Here is a 24,055-nt window from a genome sequence, read left to right as displayed (position 1 = left end):
AGACACGTCACCTACATACGGGTTTCTGGACACGTCACATCCGGGATATTTCACCGCTCGCGCTCAGTTACTTATTTATTTTTTAAAGTTATTAATCTTTGGTTTCGTATAGTTTTTTATATTTTATTTCCCACTAATGAATAAAAATCATTTTAAGTTCGCAAAGAACTTTGGGCGGAAGTCCGCTGTGATGTCCTCCTGGCCGCTGGGGGCGCTGATGACGCGCGAGATCTGCGACAGGCGCGAGTTCAAACTTTCAAACCGAGGCTGCACTTAACCAAAACATTCGCCTAAAACATCTTAAATATTTAAACACCGCCCTTTATCCATCAAGACACACATAACATATGTAAGTAACATTTCCTTCTCATAATCTCTATCTTTGTGGTGTGCGAGTACTTTGTTCTTTGTTCACTTGAACGGTGGATACTTTAGTTTAATGCGCTCAATCTGTGTGTATGCATTACATAGATTCTATCTATCTATCTATCTATCTATCTATCTATCTATCTATCTATCTATCTATCTATCTATCTATCTATCTATCTATCTATCTATCTATCTATCTATATATATATATTGTATAAATAATTATTTTAGAATATAACATATATGTATGTACACACACACTGCAGAAATAATGTAGTATATCATCATATTATTCTGATTTCTGAAGATCATGTGACACTTAAGACTGGAGTAATGATGCTGAAAATACAGCTGCACATCACAGAAATAAATTACACTTTAACGCACATTAAAATAGAAAACCTTTATTTGAAATTGCAATATTATTCCACAATATTACTGTTTCTTTCTATATATTTGATCAAATATATGCAGCCTTGTTGAGCAAAACAGAATTATTTAATAATAAACATCCCATATATAATAAAATATTATAACTAGTGTGTGTATATATATATATATAGTGAGTGAAGTGACATTCAGCCAAGTATGGTGACCCATACTCAGAATTTGTGCTCTGCATTTAACCCATCCGAAGTGCACACACACAGAGCAGTGAACACACACACACACACTGTGAGCACACACCCGGAGCAGTGGGCAGCCATTTATGCTGCGGCGCCCGGGGAGCAGTTGGGGGTTCGATGCCTTGCTCAAGGGCACCTAAGTCGTGGTATTATATATATATATATATATATATAAAATATACAGAGAGATGTTAAATATATTACACATTTTATATACAAGTAGTACTATATTATGTCGTTGTGTTACATGCTTCTTGTTCTGAATGATTCTGGTGTGTGTTTCTGGAGGTGATGGGTGTCTCTGAGCTCTGGTCCATCCTGGATCCGGTCCGGCAGTCTGTGCCGCTCTACAGTCTGTCAGGAAAGACCCTCGCCGTGGACCTCAGCCTGTGGGTCTGTGAGGCACAGCACGTGCAGGGCATGATGGGAAGAGTCACCAAACCACATCTCAGGTGAGTCTGGAAGCACATGTGACGGATCTGAGCTGGTTTATTACAGAGAGGCTCAGGTGTGGATGCTGTGTGTCGCGCAGGAACCTGTTCTTCCGTGTGTCCTCGCTCACGCTGATGGGGGTGAAGCTGGTGTTTGTGATGGAGGGAGACGCGCCGAGCATCAAGGCTGAGACCATGAGCAAACGCAGCGAGATGAGATACGGCCAAGCCAAGGCCAAACCAACCGCTGTTAAAAACACCAGCAGAGGCCGATTCAAGGCCGTCCTGAGAGAGGTGAGCGTGTTTGGTTTGTAAGGAGGACAATATTTGAAAATCTGGAATCTGAGGGAGCAAAACAATCTAAATATTGAGAAAATCATCTTTAAAGTTGTTCAGATGAAGTTCTTAGCAATGCATATTACTAATCAAACATTAAGTTTTGATATATTTATAGTAGGAGATTAATAAAATATTTTCACTGAACATGATCTTTACTTAATATCCTAATGATTTTTGGAATAAAAGAAAAATGTATAATTGTGATTCATACAATGTATTGTTGGCTATTGCTACAAATATACGTCTGTGACACTGATGACTGCTTCTGTGCTGCAGGGACACATGTTTACCGTGGAAGTGGTGCATCAAAATCACAAAATGCATTACAATTTAAGTTTGAATAGTGCACCTTCAACAATGAAGGTGAGAGTTAAAGGGTTAAACTGTGTTTTTCTCCGTAGTGTGCCGAGATGCTGGATTGTCTGGGCGTGCCGTGGGTGACGGCGGCCGGTGAAGCGGAGGCCATGTGTGCCTATCTGGACTCACAGGGTGCGGTGGACGGGTGCATCACTAACGACGGCGATGCCTTCTTGTACGGCGCTCGAACCGTCTACAGGAACTTCAACATGACTACAAAGGTTACACACTAGCGTTTCAACAAACGATTATTTTGACAATCGTTTAATTCACCAATTATTAGAACGATCAATTGACTAATCGGTCGAATATTTTACTGATTAATCAGTAGACTTTGAACATTCAGCTTTTGAAGTTAATTAAAATATTGGGTTCTAACAAATAAATAAAGGTAATCACTTCAGCTTTTAAAAATTATGTTATGAAATCACAATTATTATACAATTAACATTTACAATGTTCAAACTGTGCAAAACACTGCATAAAGTACTGTATAAATAAACGTTGAGCTCGTGCAAACATCACATCGCTGTAATCAGATGCTTTCTTAACTGCTGCTTTCTCATCGCTGGCAGTTTTTCTTGTTTAGAAATATTTATAGCATATCTTTACACTGTTCAGCTCTGTTTGCTCTGAAATACTGTTTTGCTCCGCAGCGCCTCACTAGTCAAGCCACGTTACTGCAGGCTCTTACATTAACTCACATGAAGTTCAAACGAGTGCTTGACAACAAGAATATTTGTTGACATTTTTTAATTGCAGGATCCTCAGGTGGACTGCTATGAGACGTCTCGTGTTGGGGCCGAACTCGGGCTCTCCAGAGACACTCTCGTTGGGCTGGCCATTCTCCTGGGCTGCGACTACATCCCCAAGGTTCAACAGATTTATAGGATGAAAGGCTTTCTGAAACGATGAAACACTGTAGTGAATGTTGTGCTGTTCTCTTTCTGGTCCTGTAGGGCGTCGCCGGAGTAGGTAAAGAACAGACACTGAAGCTGATTCAGAATCTGAAAGGAAAAAGTCTTCTTCAAAAGTATGAACCATTCTAACATACTCTATTAATAAGGATATTAGGATTAATAACTAAAACTAAGTCCAACTTAAAGTTATTTTAGTTCAGTTCTAATTTTCATTTGGTTTCATTTGAAATATTAAAATTTCTAAAACTAAAAAATAATAAAAACCATGTGGGTACAGGTTGAGTTAATCCCAAACTAAAATTGGTTTAATGTATCTTTAGGCCATTATATGTTCTTTACGTTCGATTTACAGCAAATTAAAGTCATGTCAAGTTTTTGATGCCAGTTTGATTAACATATTTGACGTCAATTTTGATATATTTTCAACTTTTTTTAGGTTACTACATGCAGATGTATTTGGCCCAATAATTAAAACCTCAAATTACCTATGCAGTATGAAATTATTAGTCATTCAGTTTTTATTTCAGCAATGCATTCTGTTAGTTGTGCAAATTGGTGGTTCGTCAAGCTGTGTAGAAATATATATCAGCATAACAGTGAAAGCTCTCACCTTGTTTCCTAATAATATCTCCCAAGGCTAACATGTAAACCATAAAAAAGGGAGAAAAAAAACGGTCCTAGGACTGAGCCTTGAGGTACCCCATACTGCACTTGTGATTGATATGATACCCTTTTCAATTTATCGTTTTCATACGATTTTATTTGAGGTTCTAAAATAAGTAAAACTAAATAAACAAATATGTTGAAATGTATAAAAACTGATCCTGTGTTTATACTACCAGTCAAAAGTTTCTGAACAGTAAGATTTTTAATGTTTGTTTAAAGCAGTCTCTTCTGCTCACCAAGCCTGCTTTTATTTGATCCAAAGGACTGTTTTTTTAACATCAGTTGCCCTCTGGGTAAACGTGTGTGTTGGTTCAGAGTTTAGTGTGTTTCTGCTTGGCTGCAGGTTCACTGAGTGGGATGCAGACAGATCTGAAAGGTCAGAGGTCGCGGTGAAGAAGGTCACGCACTGTTTGGTCTGTCGACACCCTGGTCAGTATGAGTATGGATGATTCCTCGACACATTTAATGAGCTGAGACTCGTCTGTGTTTACGCAGCTCCTCTCGTGTCTCGTAGGCTCGGCTAAAGCGCACGAGCGCAGCGGCTGTGTGTTCTGTGAGAGCGAACGCTTCTGTTCACCGCAGGACTACGATTCCCAGTGTCCCTGTGAGTGGCACCGCACTGAACGCACTCGCCACACGTCCACCGTCGAAGCCAGCATCAAGAAGTACGTACAAATACACATGTGCTGTACAGGTGTGCGATATGGACAAAAAATAATATCTCAATATTTTCTGGTATTTTATCGATAACGATAATCAGACGATATTTTGCTGAGTGTGTTGCTTCCATGGACAGCTGACTCCTAAAGTTTTAGATATTCTTCATATTCGGTGTGAGCAGTTCACAGCAGTGAAAGAAATGTATCTGTTCCAATATGTTTATTAAGCGGTTTATTAAGTTTTAAGCAGATTTTTATCTTTTATGGGCATTTTTAAACACAGAAGCTGCATCTGAAGAGGCATTTACACACTGTTTAATGCAGGACATGAATTCATTTAACCTGTAGTTACAAATGCTTAAATTATATTTTGATATATTAAAGTAAAAATTGTGAAATTATTTATATAATAAAAGATACTTTAAATGTGAAATTAAAACCAGCAAGTCAGTGTTAATAAGTGAATCATTGCAATTGAACCGAATCATTTAAACAGTTGATTCACTCAGGAACGAATCACTGTCATGTTCCTCAGAGACACAGAACAGTGCTGTGACGGTGTTTGGGATTATTATATTTGTGGAAGAAATAGATAAAAAACAGACAATATGTTGTCTAAAACTTACGTCTCTTAATATTAATTTATTGTTTATTGAACTGTAATCCATATCACATTCTTAATCATTGTGATTTTTGGAGAGAAAAAAACGCTACTCTAAAAAGGACCGGTTTCAGCTAAAAATCTTCTTAACTGTTCTACTGAAGAACCAAAGGAGTAAATGAAGAGCAGATGTTAATTTCTGGGTGAACTGTACCTTTAAGGGTGTGTTTTCTGTGTCTGTGTTTGCAGGAAGACGCTGGCGTGTGAGCAGTTCCCCTTTACAGAGGTAAGTATTATAGTCTGGATTCACAAAACAAAAGTTCAGTAGCAGAAAGAGTTTTCTCTTAAAACCTGTTCACAGCTGCTGAGACAAACTTAGTAAAGAATAGAGAGAAGTCTTCAGCTCAGAGTAAGGGGGCGGGGCTGAGCTCATCGCTGTGGATGATGTCATTAAGCTTATTGACTATGCACACAGCTGAAACACTCCTAGAGCAGATATTTAGGACTGACACGCCCATTATTGTTAAGGTTTTCTCATTAATCAGCGAGTTACGAGCTACTTTGTATCCTGAAGATGTTTCGTGAACACAGGCTCAGATGCACACTCTCAGACTGGTTTGCTGGTGTTTTAGATCATCAGTGAGTTCTTGGTGCCGAAGGACAGAGCCGTGCAGCCGTTCCGCCGGAGGAAACCCAACCTGCTGCTCCTGCAGGTACTGAGCGCTTCAGAGCCGCGCTGGGGTGTGTGTGAGCACTTCTCTGATGTGTGTGTGTGTGTGTGTGTCAGACGTTTGCTCTGGAGAAGATGGACTGGCCCAAACACTACAGCAGTGAGAAGCTTCTGGTGCTGATGACCTACACAGAACTCATGAACCGCAAACACGGCCGGGACTCACAGCCACAGATCCAGCCAATCAGGTGACTGCACCTCAAACACACACAAACCCACACACACACCCACACACACACACACACACACACCCACACACACACACACACACACACTCACACTCACACACTCACACACTCACTCACACCCACACACACACACACACACACACACACACTCACACACACACACCCACACACCCACACTCACACACACACACACACACACACTCAATCACACACACACACACACACTCACACACACACACACACACACACACACACACACACACACACACACACACACACACACACACACTCACACACTCACACACACACACACTCACACACACACTCACACACACACACACACACACACACACACACTCACACACACTCACACACACACACACACCCACACACCCACACACTCACACACACACACACACACACACACACACACTCACACACACTCACACACACACACACACACCCACACACTCACACACACACACACACACACACACACACTCACACACACTCACACACACACACACACACACCCACACACTCACACACACACACACACACACAGTCAAAGGTTTGGGATCAGTAAGACCTGTTGCTGTCTATCATGAAAAATACAGAAGAACTGAAATATTATTCTACTGTAAATCATCTGTTTTCTGTGTGAATCTGTGTTAAAGTGTAATGTATTTCTGTGATGCTCCGCTGTATTTTCAGCATCATTCCTCCAGTCTTCAGTGTCACATGATCTTCAGAAATCATTATTTTTTTAATGTATTTTTGATCAAATAAATACATTCTTTTGAATGGCAGTGTATGTATATAGAGAATTTTATTTTGTATTTTTTTCTGTTAATATGTTTGTATTATATACGTTTCTATCTTGTGTTCAGTTTGACTTCATCCTAAATATATTCTAGGCTGAATGCTGTGTTTTCTGCCTCTTCTCAACAGAATACATAAAGCTCGTGTTAGGAACGGCGTCTCCTGCTTCGAGGTCGTCTGGAAGAAACCAGGTCTCACAACTCTTCTTCTAATGCGTCCGCAGATTCTGTGTTGTGTGGACGAGTGACGGCCGTCGCTGGGCTAGTTAGTGTCTTGTTGTGAGGTCAGATCAGCAGGGGTCGGGGGTCACAGGTGACGGAACAGATGTGTCACTCTCAGGTGCTAAAACAGCTTCCTGTAGACACCAATCCACACTCCACACCGCAGTAAAACCCTTAGATCATCTCACAGCGCTGGGAAGCTGATAGACATGAGTGAAATCGAGTGAAAGGTTTTTTGTCTGTAGAGATTGTATGATTCTGAGCTGTGAGTGTGTTGTGTCAGATCACTATGTGTTCACGGAGGGCTGTGAGGAGCAGACGGAGGTGCACACGCTGGAGGAGGAATCTCTCTTCAGCCTGGCCTTCCCTGAGATCCTGCAGGACTTCCAGCGAGACAGAGCCCTCGCTCTGGAGAACAAGAGTACATGCAATTCAATTCAATTCAAGTTTATTTGTATAGCACTTTTTACGATACAAATCATTGCAAAGCAACTTTACAGAAAATTACGTTTCTACAATATTAAGTAGTAGCTTATAAATGGTGACTGTCAGTTTATGTGCATGTGAATTTTCAGAAAAATTAATTTCAAGACAAGAAGTTTATAAAAAATAAATAAATTGACATTAGAATTTTTTTTTTTTAATAAAATGAACTAAATTTAAAAAGTTAATAGAATGCATATAAGTACAAATAATTATTAATATTATTAAATATTATAAATAATCGTATATGAATGATAGTAAAGTAACACTGGTTGACAGTTGTGGGGAAAATGTGATTATTGTAATGCACTTATAATGCAAGTAAATGTTAAAAAATAATTATTTAAAAGATTTTCTGTGGTATTGTCACCAAATAAAATTAGTATTTGATATCAACATAAAATGAACACTGAATCCAAATAAAACAATTCATCAAACATGAATAAACTGTTAGACGGTAATTTATGAGATTGTAGAAAGTGCACGGATGAAAAAATAATAAATGAATAAATAAATGGAAAGAGATCTGAATGCCCGTTTTATGAAGGAACATATGTGCACAGATAAATCCTTTATAATCAACACCACATTACTCTTTAAAATATAAATAATGCCAGCTTTGATTTCATGTTTTTCCTGTTTTTATTGAAAAGTGAAGAACCAATGCATTTAATATTTTAGTTTCATTTTATTATTATTATTTTATGTCTCAATTGCTGCAGAAAGGAAGCCGAGAGCGAGGAAAGAGAAGCCGGCTGATTCCCATGATGCCGTGTCAGATCTCTTTGCTCAGATGTCTCTCCAGACGGACACAGATCCAGACCCTGGAGTTACCCAGAATCCTCCACAGCCCGAGCGGCCGCCCCCTTCCCAGAGTTCCCTGTCAGAGTCGGCTCTGATTGGCCAGCTGCATCTCAGCAGTATAGACTGGGACTCTTCGTCGTTCACGGCCTCGCCGTCCCAGAAGCCTCAGAGCGACAGAACTGACCTGAGACCTGTGGAAAACACAAGCTGTTCTCTGAAGGAGCGAATACTCCAGAAACAGCAGCTGAAGAGTCCTGAATCTGAAGAAGCCCTCGGCCGTTCACTCCCGACTAACATTCAGAAGAGCACAACAACCAGCAAGAACCCGCTCAGACCTGCAGCCCGGCCTCTGAAGAGCGTCTCGGGACACAGAAACCCTTCTGAGAGCGTTTGTAAGACGAGTCCCGTCAGTGACGACAGCGACGCTGAGAACCGACCCGGATCACACAAGCCCAGGAACAGAGTCAGGGTCACGTCCAGCTCGACGGGTGGTAAAGCTGCTGAGACACCAGAGAAGGAGTCCGGCAGACAGGTGCATTATGGGACGCTTGAGGAGGACGATTCGGACACATCGCTGGACAGTCCTCGACCGCTGGCTGAGAGACTCAAGATGAGGTTCGGAAAGTGAACAGAGCGGAAGAGACACTGTTGGTTTAAAAGGATAATGTTTGGAATTACAATTTGCTTTTTTTTTGTCAGATACTTTTATAAATATGATTAACCTAGTCTACTTGTGTTCAGTCATTAAAAACTCGCATAATAAACAAATCAATAAATTTACATTCGTTTGCATTTATTATTTTACTATCTGTTTGTTTCTTTAAAACACACACTAGCTTTTCTAATCTTTTTGTATTCTATCTGTTTTCTCTTTATTTGTGATACAGTTAACAGATGCTGAAAAGGCTTCTAACATTAGCTTGTGTTTTAATTCAAATTTACATTATTTTCTTTTCTCCATATATGAAAATCCCATATTTTAAAAACAAATGTACGGTGTAATCTTAGTATTCCCAATGAAAATACAGATGCATCATCATAATAAGCACAGGTTTTTTAAAAAGCAGTTTAAGCTTATGTTAAACACTCAAACATCCTCTTGATCTGAAAGAGCCGTCAGAGTCACATCAGGATCAAAGTAACGGTCCGGTCCTAATAAGGACATAAACGCTGGTCACTTCCTGTCAGGCCTTGATCATGAGTGACAGGTGTCACACCTTCCCAGACAGCTGCAGCTCACACTTCTGTCCTCCGCAGGGACGCTTTCAAAGAAATGCTTTCAGAAATCATATCTTAACTCTTCTTTTTATTTATTGTCTTTCTCATGACTTCAAAAAGTGTTGAAATTTGCCTAAATTTAATACCTAAACATTTATATCTTTAATTAATTCTTTGCACTTTTGCATGAAGAACATTAATTATTTTTTCCATATACATATACATAAGTGCTGTCAATAATTAATTGCATTCAAAATAAGTTTTTGTTTGCATAATATATGTGTACCGTGTATATTTATTATGTATATATTTATAGAAACTTTTTGTTTATATATTAAATATATTTATAAATGATATTAATTATATGAATATACATATATGCATGTTAATACATGTAAATATTTTCAAAATATATACATAATATATATATACACAGTACACATGTAAACAAAAACTTATTTTGAATGCGATTAATCATATATGTGTGTGTGTGTGTGTGTGTGTGTGTGTGTGTGTGTGTGTGTGTGTGGATTATTATGGAAATGAAAACATCTGTCAGTTACATTTAGGAATGTTTTTATTGTAGGTTTTATAGAAGGATTTGTCATTTTGAAAAAAAAAAAAAATATATATATATATATAAAAGTTCTTAAACATTAAAAAAAAAAAAATTAAATGTCCACGTTTCAGAAAAAACAAATTCCATAAACGATGTATGTTTTAAAAGATCAGACCACTTTAGATGAACGTCGCAATAATGTTTCTGGAGGAATGTTTGTTCGTGACTTTGACAGAAGCGTGCTAGCTGGGAATCAAGGCCAGATCATTATCCCTGAACAGAATAAAAGTTTGAAGTTTTATTTTTTTTAGGTAAAAGTGGCGTCCTCGTTAAACCATCAGGTCTTAGTTTGATGTTAATTTCGAGACGCGCTCGTGACCTCGTGTGAAGCTCGTCTGATCGCGTCAGTGCGCTAATTGTCGTCGCGTCGACTTAAAGAGTCATTTCCCACAAAAGGGAATCTAACTGTTTTCTTTTCTCCTTCACATTATCCGCCAGCATCGCCTCATTCGCACTCGGGTGGCAAGCGCGCGGCCGCCTCTTTGAACTCCGCGCGCGTGAAGTCGCTATAAAAGCGGCGAAGTTTGTCTTTGGCGCAGTTTCTCACGGATATGGCGCAGATCGACGTCAACGCGTTCACTGCTCAGGTTCTGTCCCACTGGGACTGGAGCGGAGAGGACAGGTCGTTCGGAGACGCGTCTTCGCCGGAGTCCGGAGCCAGAGACGAGCAGCAGAAGCCCAAAGTGAAGATGAGTCTGAAGAGGAGGATGAAGGCCAGCGAGCGCGAGAAGCTGCGCATGCGCAGTCTGGCGGAGGCGCTGCATCAGCTCCGAGAGTATCTTCCTCCGGTGTACAGCCGCAGAGCGCAGCCGCTCACCAAGATCCAGACGCTCAAGTACACGATCCAGTACATCAAAGAGCTCTCCAGCATCCTCGAGCAGCAGATCTGACCTTCCCATGCGGCTCGGATGAAAGCGCCGTTGCTATGGGAACGTTTGGAACGCGTGTCGGCCGGCGGTGGAAACATTGTATCATTCTGTAAGACTGGGATGCTCGGCTACTTTGAAGCGTTTGATGACCGTCCCGCGTCAAGCAGTGCTCCACGTCTCTGAGAACAGTGAACCAACGTTACTAGAATGTTAAGCTCGTGAGAACCTTTCCAGAACATCATGAGAACAGCTGCTGTTGTACAGATTAATATTTTCTGTGTTTGTTTGTTCATCCACTCTTATGATTTTATTCAGATGTAAATATTTCTTGCTGATGCTTGAGTGGAGTGTCGGTGTCTAATATTAAGAGTGTCTTTTAAACTGGAATAGCTGAATAAACGTCTTGTTCGTGTTGATTTAATCTGGCCTTTGTATTTTGTGTCAAGATTTGTTCTGGAGCGCAGTTACTCTTTATCACAGGTAACAGATCTGGGTTATAAAAACATTGAGAGAACATTGATCTAACGTGTCTAAAACGTTCAAATGTCCTTTTTTTCCTTTCGTGATTTTTATGTAATTTAAAGGTTACAAAAACGTATATTCATTTACAAATAACATCACAAGGACATTTCGAGAATGTTGACGTTTTTTTAGAAGAGAAGGTATGATATATAAAATATTAATAAAACTACAAGAACATTCCATAAACATTGCTTTAAGAACGTTAGTAAAAGTTGTGTTAGCTGGGATACGAACAACCTTTTATGTGATATATAAATTATAATATAGCCTATGGGACTATTGTAATTTTACTATTAAAGATATAATGTTATATAACATTCTATTGTGTTGCTTGAAAACGATGGCTAAAGTTAAACTCAAAGACAAAATACACATTTTCCTCCTTTTTTCCATTGCAAAAGCACATGCTATAAAACTTCTAACAAAAAAAATGATAAGGTAGAACTAAATACTGAAAAAAAAATCAATCTATAATTATTATATTTTTAAGTGAATAAACCGAGCTCAAATAAGATAACGCTACAATATGTTTTGCTTTGGCATTACACAGACTATAAAAATTTAACTGTATTACACTTGTTTACGTACACGGCGTCGTGACGTTGGTCTTGCGACAGGACCGCTGGCCAATCGCAGCGCTGTGTTCGGCTTGGGCGGGGCCTCGCGGTTCAATGACGCCGTGACAAAGAGAATCAGCGCTTGTCGTGACGGAGCGGCGCGGGCCGCCATTTCAAAGCCGAGGAAACGCGGGAGCCTTCGCGCTGTAACCGACGGATGCGTGATTTACACAATACACCGAATTAAGTTCTGTATTTTTAAGGCTCGTTGTTTAGAAGAACTCTCAATCTCGTAAGGTAAGTGAGTGAAGACGAGCTGTGAGCTTGTAATGGAGCGCTAGTGTGTTTCTGTCCGCGAGCCGTTAAACCGTATATTCTCCGTCGATCATTCTGAGGAAAAACTTCACCGTCGAGCAGCCAAAGGGTGTTTCTTTGATAGCTCGGGGTGTGTTCGTCTTCTTAGACTATGTTTCTAACATAAAGAGCGATTATTGGTTTCAGATGTGATTATGGCGACAGAATGGTTTTAAGCCTCCGGTAAATCTCCGACTGCGGCAAATAAACCAAATTAAGAGCTCGAAAATCCCTTTCAAATCACCAGACTAATGTATCAAGCGTTATTCTGTGTGACTGAACACACTTTGATTAGGAATAATCGTTATATTCAGGTGCAATAACGACAAAACGACGAGAGAATACATTTAGTGACCGCACTCTATAGCACCAAGCGAAACAAACGAAAATGTTCAGATTTGCATCATAGTAATCGTATATGAGGCTCCGTGAAAATGGAACGGTAACACTGATGACGTCACCTTACACTCACGGGTGTGTGCAAATTGTTATCCAATAAAATGCTCTGGTATGAGAAGCACCGCCCCCTGCTGACGTCAGACAGCAATTCGAGCTTCACCGCTGTAGTGTAAATGAAAGCCTATTGGCTGTTTAAAAAATATATATATATAATTGGAATCCTTGCCCCAACTTCCCGTTTTATAAGATAAGGTCTCTTAGGAGCCACACACTGCTAAAATAGTAATTTCCTTCTCGATAATCTCGATAATTTACCTCCATGCACACATATGGACATTGTGAACTATATTGTTTAAGATGTAAGTCACCTTGCATTCACGCTGTTAATGGCTTTAATCTAACCAGGACATTTACATCTTGCAATCACACATTTAACTACCCTAGCCAACCCAGAACTGGTTTGTCCCCTTTGCAAACCCCAACACAAAAACCTGGTACAATATGTGTCATTGGGCTAAAATTAGAGCCCGACCGATATGGATTTTTGGGGGCCGATGCCGATATTAACTCGAAAAGAGCCGATTTATAAGCCGATATTTTGATTTTAAAAATAATCTGGATATTAGACCCATTTCCTATAAACTGCATTTACACAACATTCAATAGCAAAATATCTGCCTGTTCTATGTATGTGGGCTGTATAAACCATTTTCCAGAATGGACTATGTTAAAAAAAAGCCTTAGATTACAGTCTCAATGACTAAACAATTGCACATCAAAAGTATATATTTTTTAATGATCAAAAAACAGTCTGGTTTTAAACATTTAACACTTTTACTTTCTTCCAGTTGAAGCTGGTTTTAACAGTCTGTGTGTTTACTGTAAATAAATTATAATACTAAAGTTAAAGTATTTGCAGAAGTAGTCCCACCCAGCATTCACCTTTTTCAGCCATCTGTAGGCAGAAAGAGAGACGGAGAAAGAATAAGCATGTGTATTAATAATATCACCATGTATCATTACTCATGTCATCATTAGAATTATAATAATAATAAACTGGGATCTCCTACATAGGCAAAAATGAGAAATATATATATATATATATTATTTGTCAAGCAATAGGTATTACCTACTTATATTTAACAATATTATTTCAACATTTTCCTGTTATGTCTGTAAAGCTGCTTTGAAACAATATGTAAAAAAAAAAAAAAAGCGCTTGTTCAGCTCACATTTATTTACATGTCCCCTCTGGTTTAATCATTTCTGACGCACCTACTGTAGTTACTGTAACTACACTATATTTGCTCTCACAGACACATTCACAACAGACCCGTATATCTTCTCCTCTTCTCTTTGTGCAGTCTGAATCAAAACATCGTCTTGCCTACTATTACCGGAAGATTACGGAATCAATTCGAAGTTGAATGGTTAACGTTAGTGTCATGAACACACCGCTGTCAATTTTGAGAAGAACCACCTTCAAACAAGTTAATAGCAAGCATTTAAGGGGCCTGCTAAAAAGGAAGCTATTAGCGTTAGAGTAACGTAACCAGCCTGAATTCACCAAATTGTTCTCTGGACCTGAGGGTAGCCTCTTCTTCCTTGCTTCTCTCTTAATTCTCATCAGCAGGACTAGCGCTATCGCTCGCTTCTTACAACGGGACAGATACATGTTTGCTGCTGACCGAAAGGAGGAGGAACAGACTATGAAAGAGCTCCCGCTAAACGTTTTTAAAACTCCGCCTACGCCATAGCGCAGCGCAAATCGCGTTGTATCTGAAGGGCAACGCTGAACCCAGCGGCAAGCACCGTGCAAACCGCGTACTGTGTGAAAGGCCCAATTACGCGGTCATTATGTGGGAAACACACCGCAATAGAATAAGAATAAGTTAAACGCTAACGTTATAGTTTGACCTCCTATTAACGTTCGCGCTCTTCCACTGATAAACATGGTATTAGCTTTGTGGCTAATCTAATATAGCAATGCATTAGCGGCTGTAAGTGATGTTACAGAATATTTAGAAGTAATAATGATAGGACCGTTAGCTAGAACTACCACACAGTTTTTATATACAGGGTATGAACTAAATCTACAATCATTTCACATGACGAACGACAGACTCACCCTCAAAACAGTTGATCGCTTTCTTCTGTAGTGGACTTCTGGTGCTGTTGTTAACTCTGGAGCTGCAGAGCTCCCTCTGGTGGGCACACTATGCAACACTCATAACATGAGTGAAGCATGAGACTGTTTCTCATGTTTCATCGGCCGTTATAAATGCCGATGCCGATTTAAATGCAATTAGCTTATATCGGCCGGCCGATATATCGGTCGGGCTCTAGCTAAAATCAAATTATAACAAAACATACACAGCTTTAGCCTACATCAAAACATGTTGGAAACGTTTGTGTACATTGAACATCTCGTTACAATCTAGTGTTTACGAAACAGTGGCAGTTATTTAAGTTACTTTGTCATTTTGGTCAAGAAGTGTCTGCTAAATGCAATGTAAAAAACAACACGCTACCATATGTGTGCCATAGGTCTCTGTGCCACTCCGCTGCAGGGAGCTCGTATGGGTCGATATTTTGGATGCCTGAGAGCTTCTCCAAATACTGCTGTTTTGCGCTTGGTGTAACCTAAAAAAAACTGTATTGCATTGTTCCTATGTGTTCCATACGTATCGTGTGTGGTACTGGAGCAGTTTTTAACGCAGCAGAAACTTCCAGGCATGGTAAAACAGTGCAGAATTGCGAGAACCTCCTTTACTACCGAGATAACAACACATGTAAACAATCATCTTTCGCCGCCGGTGTCCTGCCAACATGGCGGAAACTGTGATATCGAGGGGAGGGGCTCTGTGCTATGACGACAACTCCTCACTCTCAATAGACATTTCCTTCTCTGAGATCTTCATCTCGAGGTGTTTTCTTTCACGCATCAGCGCTCGGTTCTCAAAAGCTCCATTAAATCCTCTGAGCGTGTGCCTTTCTCGCGGAAGCTTGTCTTCAGATGCTCACTTTTACAGTTGGCTGTTCACACTATTAATACATGGCTTGTGGCATGCTCTGAAATCCTCACGGCCTGGATCAGCTGCTGCTATCCCAGCAGGCCGTGCGGTGATGTGAAGCCGGGCGTGTGGGTTTAACACCTCAGATGTTTGACATAGACGCAGGAACATTTCCCGTCTGGATCTGGGACAGAGGTGAAGCTTCGGGACGAGTGAAGCATGAGGACGGCTGTGTTGTGTGTTCATAGGCTCATGTGTTTACAAAAGAGAACACTGTGGTTCACTACTGACAGGCTTCTTTCACTGGATGGCATTGTTGTTTTACAGATGGATGGCGACACGGAGCAGGTGGAGGAGACGACAGAAGTGGAGGCCACGGAGACACCCTCACATGAAGAACCTTCAGCTGACAGCAAGATCAGGTGGGTCACATGACCAAAGCTGCTACCATCATTGGTTGTCCTCGTCAATAGGGGTGTGAAATAATACTGTAATTGTTATTATAGAGATGTGCAATTTGACATCAAGTATTTAGCAAAACCCATTCTAAACAGCCTTCAGAGCACACACATACATTATGTAAGTTTAGACTAGTGTAGATTAGAGTGTTTTTTCACTGCATAATTCAGTCTGTTAAAATGCATTTATATGATTTTGTGTTTATTGGCAGGGGTCGTGGAGGGAAGATCCGCGGCAGAGGAGGCCGGATGCCCCGTGGGTTCCGTGGAGGACGTGGGATGATGATGATGATGAAAGGGTTTCCACCAGGTCCTATGAGAGGAAGAGGCCGAGACGGTTTCACAAACGGATTCGGACCCATGAGGTCTCGACCACGTGTTCTCGAGTCTTTCTTATCCAGCGCCCTTAGTTTGTGTCGAAACATTGCTTACGAAAAACAACTTTAATAAATATAGCATTCATACAAATTATGCATTTAAAACAAATTTATCCAAATATTGAATTGAAACAAATTTTTAACGACACTTTCTCGCTCGTTTGCAGGAGAGGCATGGGTCGCATGTGGCCGTATCCAGACATGCGTGGCCGACGAGGTCGAGGCGGTCCAAGGGGAATGAACCTGGGTCCGCCGCCTCCACCTCCTCCCCCCATGCACATGAGAGGACCTCCACCACACATGCACAGGTATGGAGATCTGCACACCTTCGATATTTCAGAAAAAAAATTATATACCGCATTGAATCAACTAATGCACTCATACCAAATAATGCATTTATCCAGATATTGCGTGCATTTAAATATTGCATTGACCCAAAAAATGCACAGAATAACATATTGCATTTATATATATTATGCATCAAACAAATATTGCATCGACCCAAATAATGCATTTATCCAAATATCGCAAGGACAGCATCTTGTGGCCATTATTTGCAACGACCCAAATAATGCATTTATCCAAATATCGCAACGAAACAAATAATGCATTTATCCAAATATCGCAACGACCCAAATAATGAATTTATCCAAATATCGCAACGACCCAAATAATGCATTTATACAAATATCGCAACGAAACAATAATGCATTTATACAGATATCGCAACGAAACAATAATGCATTTATACAAATATCGCAACGAAACAAATAATGCATTTATACAAATATCGCAACGAAACAAATAATGCATTTATACAAATATCGCAACGAAACGAATAATGCATTTATACAAATATCGCAACGAAACGAATAATGCATTTATACAAATATCGCAACGAAACAAATAATGCATTTATACAAATATCGCAACGAAACAAATAATGCATTAATACAAATATCGCAACGAAACAAATAATGCATTTATCCAAATATCGCAACAAAAACCAATAATGCATTTATCCAAAAATTGCCGCAAAAGCAATAACGCATTTATACAAATATCGCAACGCAACAAATAATGCATTTATACAAATATCGCAACGAAACAAACAATGCATTTATACAAATATCGCAACAAAAACCAATAATGCATTTATCCAAAAATTGCCGCAAAAGCAATAATGCATTTATACAAATATCGCAACGCAACAAATAATGCATTTATACAAATATCGCAACGAAACAAATAATGCATTTATCCAAATATCGCAACAAAAACCAATAATGCATTTATCCAAAGATTGCCGCAAAAGCAATAACGCATTTATACAAATATCACAACGAAACCTGAAACCAATAATGCATTTTTCCAAATATCACAACGAAACCTGAAACTAATAATGCATTTATCCAAATATTGCATTTATACCAATTTTGCATCGACCCAAATAATGCATTTATCTAGATATTGCATTCAGTTAACTATTGTATTGACCCAAATAACGCACAGAAAAAGACAATGCAATTTATCTAAATATTGCATCAACCCAAATAATGCATTTATCCAAGTATCGCAACGAAAGCCGAAACCAATAGCGCATTTATCAAAATATTGCATTTAAACAAATGATGCATTTATACAAATTTTGCATCGACCCAAATAATGCATTTATCTTTATATTGCACATAATTATATTTATCCAAATAATGCATTGAAACAAATAATGCATTTATCCAAATATCACAACAAAACCCGAAACCTATAATGCATTTATCCAAATATTGCATCGAAACAAATAATGCATTAATTCAAATATGCATTGATACAAATTTTGCATTGAAACAAATAATGCATTTATCTAGATATTGCATTGAAACAAATAATGCACAGAAAAAAATAATCAATTTATACAAATATTTCATCGAATCAAATAATGCATTTATAGAAATACTGCATTGAAACAAATAATGCATTGATTCAAATATTGCATCAACCCAAATAATGCACAGGAAAAAAAATCTATTTATCCACAATGCGTTAAAACAAATAATTTATTGAATCAAATAATGCATTTGTCCAAATATTGCATTTAAACATGATGCATTGATACAAATTTAGCATCAACCCAAATAATTCATTTATCTAGATATTGCATTCAATTAAATATTGCATTGACCCAAGTAATGCACAGAAAAAAAATAATTTATCCAAATATTGCATCGAATCAAATAATGCATTTATCCAGATATTGCATTGAAACGAATAATGCATTTATACAAATATTGCATTGAATCAAATAATGCATTCAAGCGCAATATTATCTTAGGCTGGGTTTACCATTGATTTCTCAGTTATATTGAGTTCTCGTTGTGCTTTTGTTTGTTTTGATCTTTCGAATTCTGCCCATTTTATCTGAAAGTGCATATGGAGAAACAGTCTCTTTATATGTATAAAAAAATAACTTAGTGTATCTATTTATAGGAAATGTATATGTATAGATACTGTAGAAGTAAATGATATATAATGCATATGAAAACGGATAAACATTTTGGAGGACAGGTGTTGAGAGTAAAGGGGTCGTGTCTTTCCACAGGCATGGCCCGCCTCCTCCACCGCCCCCTCCGGGACACCCGGCGTTCCGTGGGCGACCGCCACACCCCAGGGGGCGGGGCATGATGCCGCCCGGCCCGCCTCGCTTCTTCCACCCCAGGGGGTAAGAATGCACTCACCTGCTCCACATTTTCCCTAGCGCACATGTACTCTCGTGACGGCGCAGAGCACGGCTAAACCGTAACAGATCCAGCACATAAACTACATTCCACTAGTGCATGACAAGCCTGTGTTTCTTCACTTGTGTGTTTGACGAGTTTGGGCCCCTCTTGAGCAAAGCAGGCCAATCCAAATGTGTGATTTTATCCTTTCATGCAGCTACCACAACGGATCGGCCCCTCGTCTGCCCCACCCGCCTCCAGGCAGGGGCCAGCGCTGGCCGGGGCCCCCCGGTGCCCGGAAGTTTTAACCAATTCTGTAGTGTTAACGGCCGTTGCTCACACTCATTACAGACTCGCAGGTCCTTTTACTGTAACGAGCACGCTTCCTTTTTATGTTACTCCATTTGAGGAAAAAGCCCCGAAAAAAAAAAACATTTAAAAGCACTCTCATTCTGAAGACGAGAAGGAAACATGTTCTTACGTTGATTTAAATTAAGTGTATCTCATGAGACTTTTACTCCTCTAAGTGTTGTCTGGTCTGCGTGGTGCTATTCCTGTGAGCCTTAAGCAATCCTCTTCCTTTATTCCATGAGAAAACCTAGGATTTTAGACGAACCGGTGTGTGTTTCTCAGTACGCTGGCACTGACCAAGCAGATCCCTGACCCTCCATATGTTCTTCATGTGTAGTGCTCATGAATTATTAATGATCTAATATCATAAATGTGCAGCTACTTTAAGTCAAGTAAGAATATTGCTGTTGAAAAGTATTCCTGTTTTTTTTTTGCTGGAATGATTCTGTTAAAACCACAAATCCATGCATTGATTTAACATGACCGTAGAGTAGCACTACGATTTATACTTCTTTAAATAAACCTTTCCTTGCTTTTCTATATTAAAGCCAGTTTTCGAAAGTATTTGATTCAAAATAGTACAAGTAAAAAAAAAACACAAATATCCTCTGTGTTGAGTTTTGAAGTGTTATGGCACATTGTAACCGATAAAGTCATGTGAATTTGTGAATGTAAATTGAACAGATAACAGCTTTTGACTTAGTTTTGGAGAAACCAAACAATAAAGTTAAAATAAAATGACCTCTCTTTTTATTGTTTATTTAAAGTAAAAGCAACTGAATGTCCATTTCTGTAATGTATTTTAAAAGTACTGATCACTTCTGAAGCTGAATGGACAGTAATGTAAAGACTTCTCTTATCTTTGACATGAGCACTGAAATATTCACTATAATGGAAATCACAGTGTTTGAGCATTTACTTATATATCTATATATTTACATCATGCATAATAAAGCTCATAAATGCCTGTCATCTGATTGAGTAAAGCTACAGTTAAACACACTGAATAACTGATTTCCAGCGGAGTGAGGCTTTTAAAGTTACGTTCACGGATGTCTCTCCAAGTCACCGGCAGACCTGCAAGTCTCAGAGAAACGGCACACTTCTGCTCATTCGACTGATTGGGAAACTCAGTTCAATTCTAGATGCATGAAAGCCAGGCCACGCTGTAGTGCACGAGTGATTCTCACACAGTCGAAACCAGACGCACAAGCACTCAGAAGTTTGGAGACACTTGTGATTATTAGCAGATGTTAGAAGGAAAGGAAACGTTCTCTCTCGACAGTAGTTCTTGGTTATCTGAACATTAATGGAATGTTACATTTGAGTGTTACATTGAACGTTTGTTCTCTGATCAAGGAGCAACATTTAAAAACATTCCCTCCATGTCCAACTAAAGCATTTCTGGAAGAATGTGTAAATGATGTTTGGAGAACATTATTAAAGTCCAGATCACTTTGAGAGAAGTGGACATGTTTTTAAACCCCATTACAGGAGGGACACGCATGATGAGCGTTTCTGCTGCTATGTGCAGTTTATTTAGGTTTGTAAATGCATTTCTACATTGCTGCGTTGAGATTAAAGCATGCTAAATTGATGTTTTTGACATGAGCGGGAGAATGTAATCAGATGCTGTTAGATCAGATCAGTGTGTCCAAACTTCTGACTCGTGTGGATTCAGTAACAGTCAAATATTTAGTCTGAATCACTCTCTTGATACACGAGGGCTTTATCCTTGACATTATTGTTACATTCATATTTTAAGTGCTATATTGAAAATAAAAGCAGCAGGAAACCGAATTCTGATCGTAATCAGATAATCTGATTATTCAAGCTCCACGCTACTGATCTGTTTATGAATCTTGACAATAACGCTGGCTCATGTCACAGACTGAGACGCCCCGCTGCACACTTATGGAAGAGTAAATGTGTAATACGAGGTGACGTGTGTAACGTTTTATTACAATCCCTACACAAGCAAATCATTCATTAAAATTGGCAGAGGATTTAAAATCATTCACACAAATTCTGTATAAAGAAATGACAAGAAAGTCACTGGATTTAAAACATTAGTTTACCAGAAATCAACATTAGCTGATAATGTGCTCATCCCAGATCAGGATGAGTTTGTTTCTTCATCAGGTTTGGAGAAATCAAACTGCATGACTGCATCAGTGTCTCATCAATGGATGCTCTGCAGTGAATGGGTGCCGTCGGCTGATAAAAACATCACAATAATCCACAGCACTCCGGTCCATCAGTGAACATCTGGAGAAGACAAAACCTGAAACAAATCCAGCATTAAGACGCTTTCAGAGAGTCTATAATCCATAATAACACTTCCTCCAGTGAAACAGTGCATCTCCTGTTGTCTCTCACAGATTTGTTTAGAGCTGTTTAAACGCTGTTTGATCTGTGCAGATTTCTCTCCTGATTCAGACCAGAACACTGTTTCACTGGAGGAAGTGTTATTATGGATCATAGACTCTGAAAGCGTCTAAACGCTGGTTGTGTTTCAGCTCTGCTCTTCTCCAGATGTGGACCGCTGGACTGGAGCGCTCTCGTTGTGGCAGTGATGCAGCGCTGCATTTCTCCAGGTCTGTGCAGGTGAAAGCGAGGGCAGGTTGATTTGTTTTCCTGCAGCAGACAGAGTTACACACGTCACTGTTCTGATGTAGGAGCAGCAAGCCTCTGTGTTCCTCTGAAGGGCTCTTCTGCTGCTTTCACTCTGGACTGACTCTGCTTGTCTCCTGAAGGGGTGAGACACCCTTCTGAAGGCAGCTGGACTCGCAGGAGGCCCCGCCCACCGCCGTGAAGCCCCGCCCCCGTAACCGAGGTGAGCTGCATCTCTCTGCTCTGGACTGATCTGTCAATCACACTGTAACCGTGAGAACAGAACCCTTCAGGAACAAAGAGCTGCATCACGCATTGCAGACAAAAATAATTTTATACGCATTGATTTTGTTAAAAAAGGTTATGCATTATAATCATTATAAGCAGTGTTATTTTAGCTTTAAAATACTATTACAGTTTTTATAGGTTTTATTTTTTTAAATGTCTTAGTTTTTATTTTTTTTTATTTCAGTTTTTTATTTATATATAGTTTATACTTGAGAAACATTGAATGGGCAACTAATTGAAACAGTTTTATAGTTTTTAATGGCTATACAGTTTTTATTTCAGCTTTTATTTGCTACATGAAAATGACAAACATTGATTTATTTTGTATTGTCTGTATATTTTTATTATTATTTTATATATTTGAGCAAAACTCAATCAAAATGAGGTTTTGTCCTGGCATCTGAGAAAGAAAAAAAAAAGAAAAACTAACACTGGCTCCTCTATTCTCTGTATTCTATCTATCTGTTTTCTTTTTAATTATTATACGATTAACAAAAAGCAAAAAAGGCCTCAAATAAACTAGCTTGCTGTTTTCTAGTCTATCGGTTTTATTTTTATTAAATATAAAAACCCTAGTTTGGAAGTCACTGGAAAAAAAGCATATTTTTATTTCAGTTCATGTTTATTTTATATGTTTAACTATGATAATAACACGTCTTTTCATAAATAATTGCAATTTGAAATGCAATATTAATATTTGCATTATAACATTAAATCAGAAATTGTTTTTGTCGTGTTTTAATGCATTCGATTTTCTAAAAGTGCAACAGTGAATAGACAAGTATTATAATTGTGCTTATAGTTATTCTTGTTACAAGGCATAGTTAGTTAATGAAAACCTGTTTAATGCACTACACATAAAGGCTATTTTCAGTTTTTAAGTAAAGGAGAAGCATGCGTGCGTGTTTGAAAAGCATCCCAGGATGCACTTCAGTTTTTGGGCCGCCACATAACTTGCACACTCTGGATAATTTATGTATTAATTTATTGATGCAATTCTACACAAAGAAGATTTGACAATCTAATATCTGAGGCACGTGCTTCTCCAGACGACTGAAGAGCTGCAGAGTAACTCGGAGATCTTCTGCTGCTCAGGTGAGACTCCAGGTCTCCAGAGATCATGTTTTCATTCTGTTCAGACAGGTTTCTCAGAGGAGGAGTGTGTCTGACGCTGTGCTGTCTTCTTCGTGTGTGTGTGTGATAGAGCAGGGAGTCTCTTCAGAGGAATGTCTCGTTTGATTGGTGACGCAGACGAGGAGCTGTGAGTAACACACTGACATCTACACACACATCTTTACTCCACTCCTGCATTAAAGGAAGCACGTCTCTGCAGATCTGTCTCCGTGTTTTTCATTGTGTGTGGATTTAAACATTTGAGAGAAGTAACTCTGGCTTTACTGAAAGATACATATGACAAATATTATAGAATATAAATATAAAATAAAAAACATAGATAAAACTATATATATATATATACACTACTGTT

The 24,055-nt window shown here is 39.0% G+C and overlaps 3 protein-coding genes across 5 annotated transcripts; all 3 read left to right on the top strand.

Moving 5' to 3' along the window:
- Positions 1–200: 200 nt before the first annotated feature.
- LOC132105416 (flap endonuclease GEN homolog 1) lies at positions 201–8,996 on the top strand. Of its 2 annotated transcripts, none has more exons than XM_059510496.1 (14): positions 201–349; positions 1,284–1,447; positions 1,528–1,720; positions 2,167–2,343; positions 2,885–2,995; positions 3,082–3,155; positions 4,052–4,137; positions 4,223–4,373; positions 5,218–5,254; positions 5,601–5,681; positions 5,756–5,886; positions 6,838–6,899; positions 7,213–7,350; positions 8,135–8,996. In XM_059510496.1, exons 2-14 carry the CDS (start codon positions 1,287–1,289, stop codon positions 8,842–8,844), a joined length of 2,112 nt encoding a protein of 703 aa, XP_059366479.1. In that variant the 5' UTR covers positions 201–349; positions 1,284–1,286; the 3' UTR covers positions 8,845–8,996. The 2 variants fall into 2 exon arrangements, with proteins under 2 accessions (XP_059366479.1, XP_059366480.1); XM_059510497.1 differs by having other exon boundaries at positions 207–351; positions 1,245–1,447.
- Positions 8,997–10,552: 1,556 nt separating this feature from the next.
- msgn1 (mesogenin 1) lies at positions 10,553–11,343 on the top strand. The gene has a single exon (XM_059510498.1). The coding sequence runs from the start codon at positions 10,605–10,607 to the stop codon at positions 10,941–10,943; it is 339 nt and encodes a 112-aa protein (XP_059366481.1). The 5' UTR covers positions 10,553–10,604; the 3' UTR covers positions 10,944–11,343.
- Positions 11,344–12,129: 786 nt separating this feature from the next.
- Positions 12,130–22,458, top strand: si:ch211-51e12.7 (uncharacterized protein LOC336335 homolog). 2 transcript variants are annotated; one of them, XM_059510524.1, is made up of 6 exons: positions 12,130–12,298; positions 16,096–16,190; positions 16,439–16,591; positions 16,771–16,911; positions 19,200–19,319; positions 22,425–22,458. In XM_059510524.1, the coding sequence occupies exons 2-6, from the start codon at positions 16,096–16,098 to the stop codon at positions 22,441–22,443; spliced, it is 528 nt and encodes a 175-aa protein (XP_059366507.1). In that variant the 5' UTR covers positions 12,130–12,298; the 3' UTR covers positions 22,444–22,458. The 2 variants fall into 2 exon arrangements, with proteins under 2 accessions (XP_059366507.1, XP_059366506.1); XM_059510523.1 differs by lacking the exon at positions 22,425–22,458 and adding an exon at positions 19,535–20,409 and having other exon boundaries at positions 12,131–12,298.
- The last annotated feature ends 1,597 nt before the right edge of the window (positions 22,459–24,055 follow it).

Source organism: Carassius carassius, chromosome 26 (assembly GCF_963082965.1).
Source record: "Carassius carassius chromosome 26, fCarCar2.1, whole genome shotgun sequence".
In the NCBI taxonomy this organism is placed as follows: domain Eukaryota; kingdom Metazoa; phylum Chordata; class Actinopteri; order Cypriniformes; family Cyprinidae; genus Carassius; species Carassius carassius.
The sequence above is the reverse complement of the archived record's forward strand: the minus strand, read 5'-3'. Positions and strand labels throughout refer to the sequence as shown.

Excerpts from the sequence above, each read along its gene's own strand:
- si:ch211-51e12.7 (XM_059510523.1), top strand. The coding sequence starts at position 16,096 with ATGGATGGCGACACGGAGCAGGTGGAGGAGACGACAGAAGTGGAGGCC. Across the intron at positions 16,191-16,438 it reads TCAGCTGACAGCAAGATCAG|GGGTCGTGGAGGGAAGATCC; the intron begins GTGGGTCACATG and ends GTTTATTGGCAG. Across the intron at positions 19,320-19,534 it reads CGCTTCTTCCACCCCAGGGG|CTACCACAACGGATCGGCCC; the intron begins GTAAGAATGCAC and ends CCTTTCATGCAG.
- LOC132105416 (XM_059510496.1), top strand. The coding sequence starts at position 1,287 with ATGGGTGTCTCTGAGCTCTGGTCCATCCTGGATCCGGTCCGGCAGTCT. Across the intron at positions 2,996-3,081 it reads GCTGCGACTACATCCCCAAG|GGCGTCGCCGGAGTAGGTAA; the intron begins GTTCAACAGATT and ends CTGGTCCTGTAG. Across the intron at positions 5,255-5,600 it reads AGCAGTTCCCCTTTACAGAG|ATCATCAGTGAGTTCTTGGT; the intron begins GTAAGTATTATA and ends CTGGTGTTTTAG.
- msgn1 (XM_059510498.1), top strand. The coding sequence starts at position 10,605 with ATGGCGCAGATCGACGTCAACGCGTTCACTGCTCAGGTTCTGTCCCAC.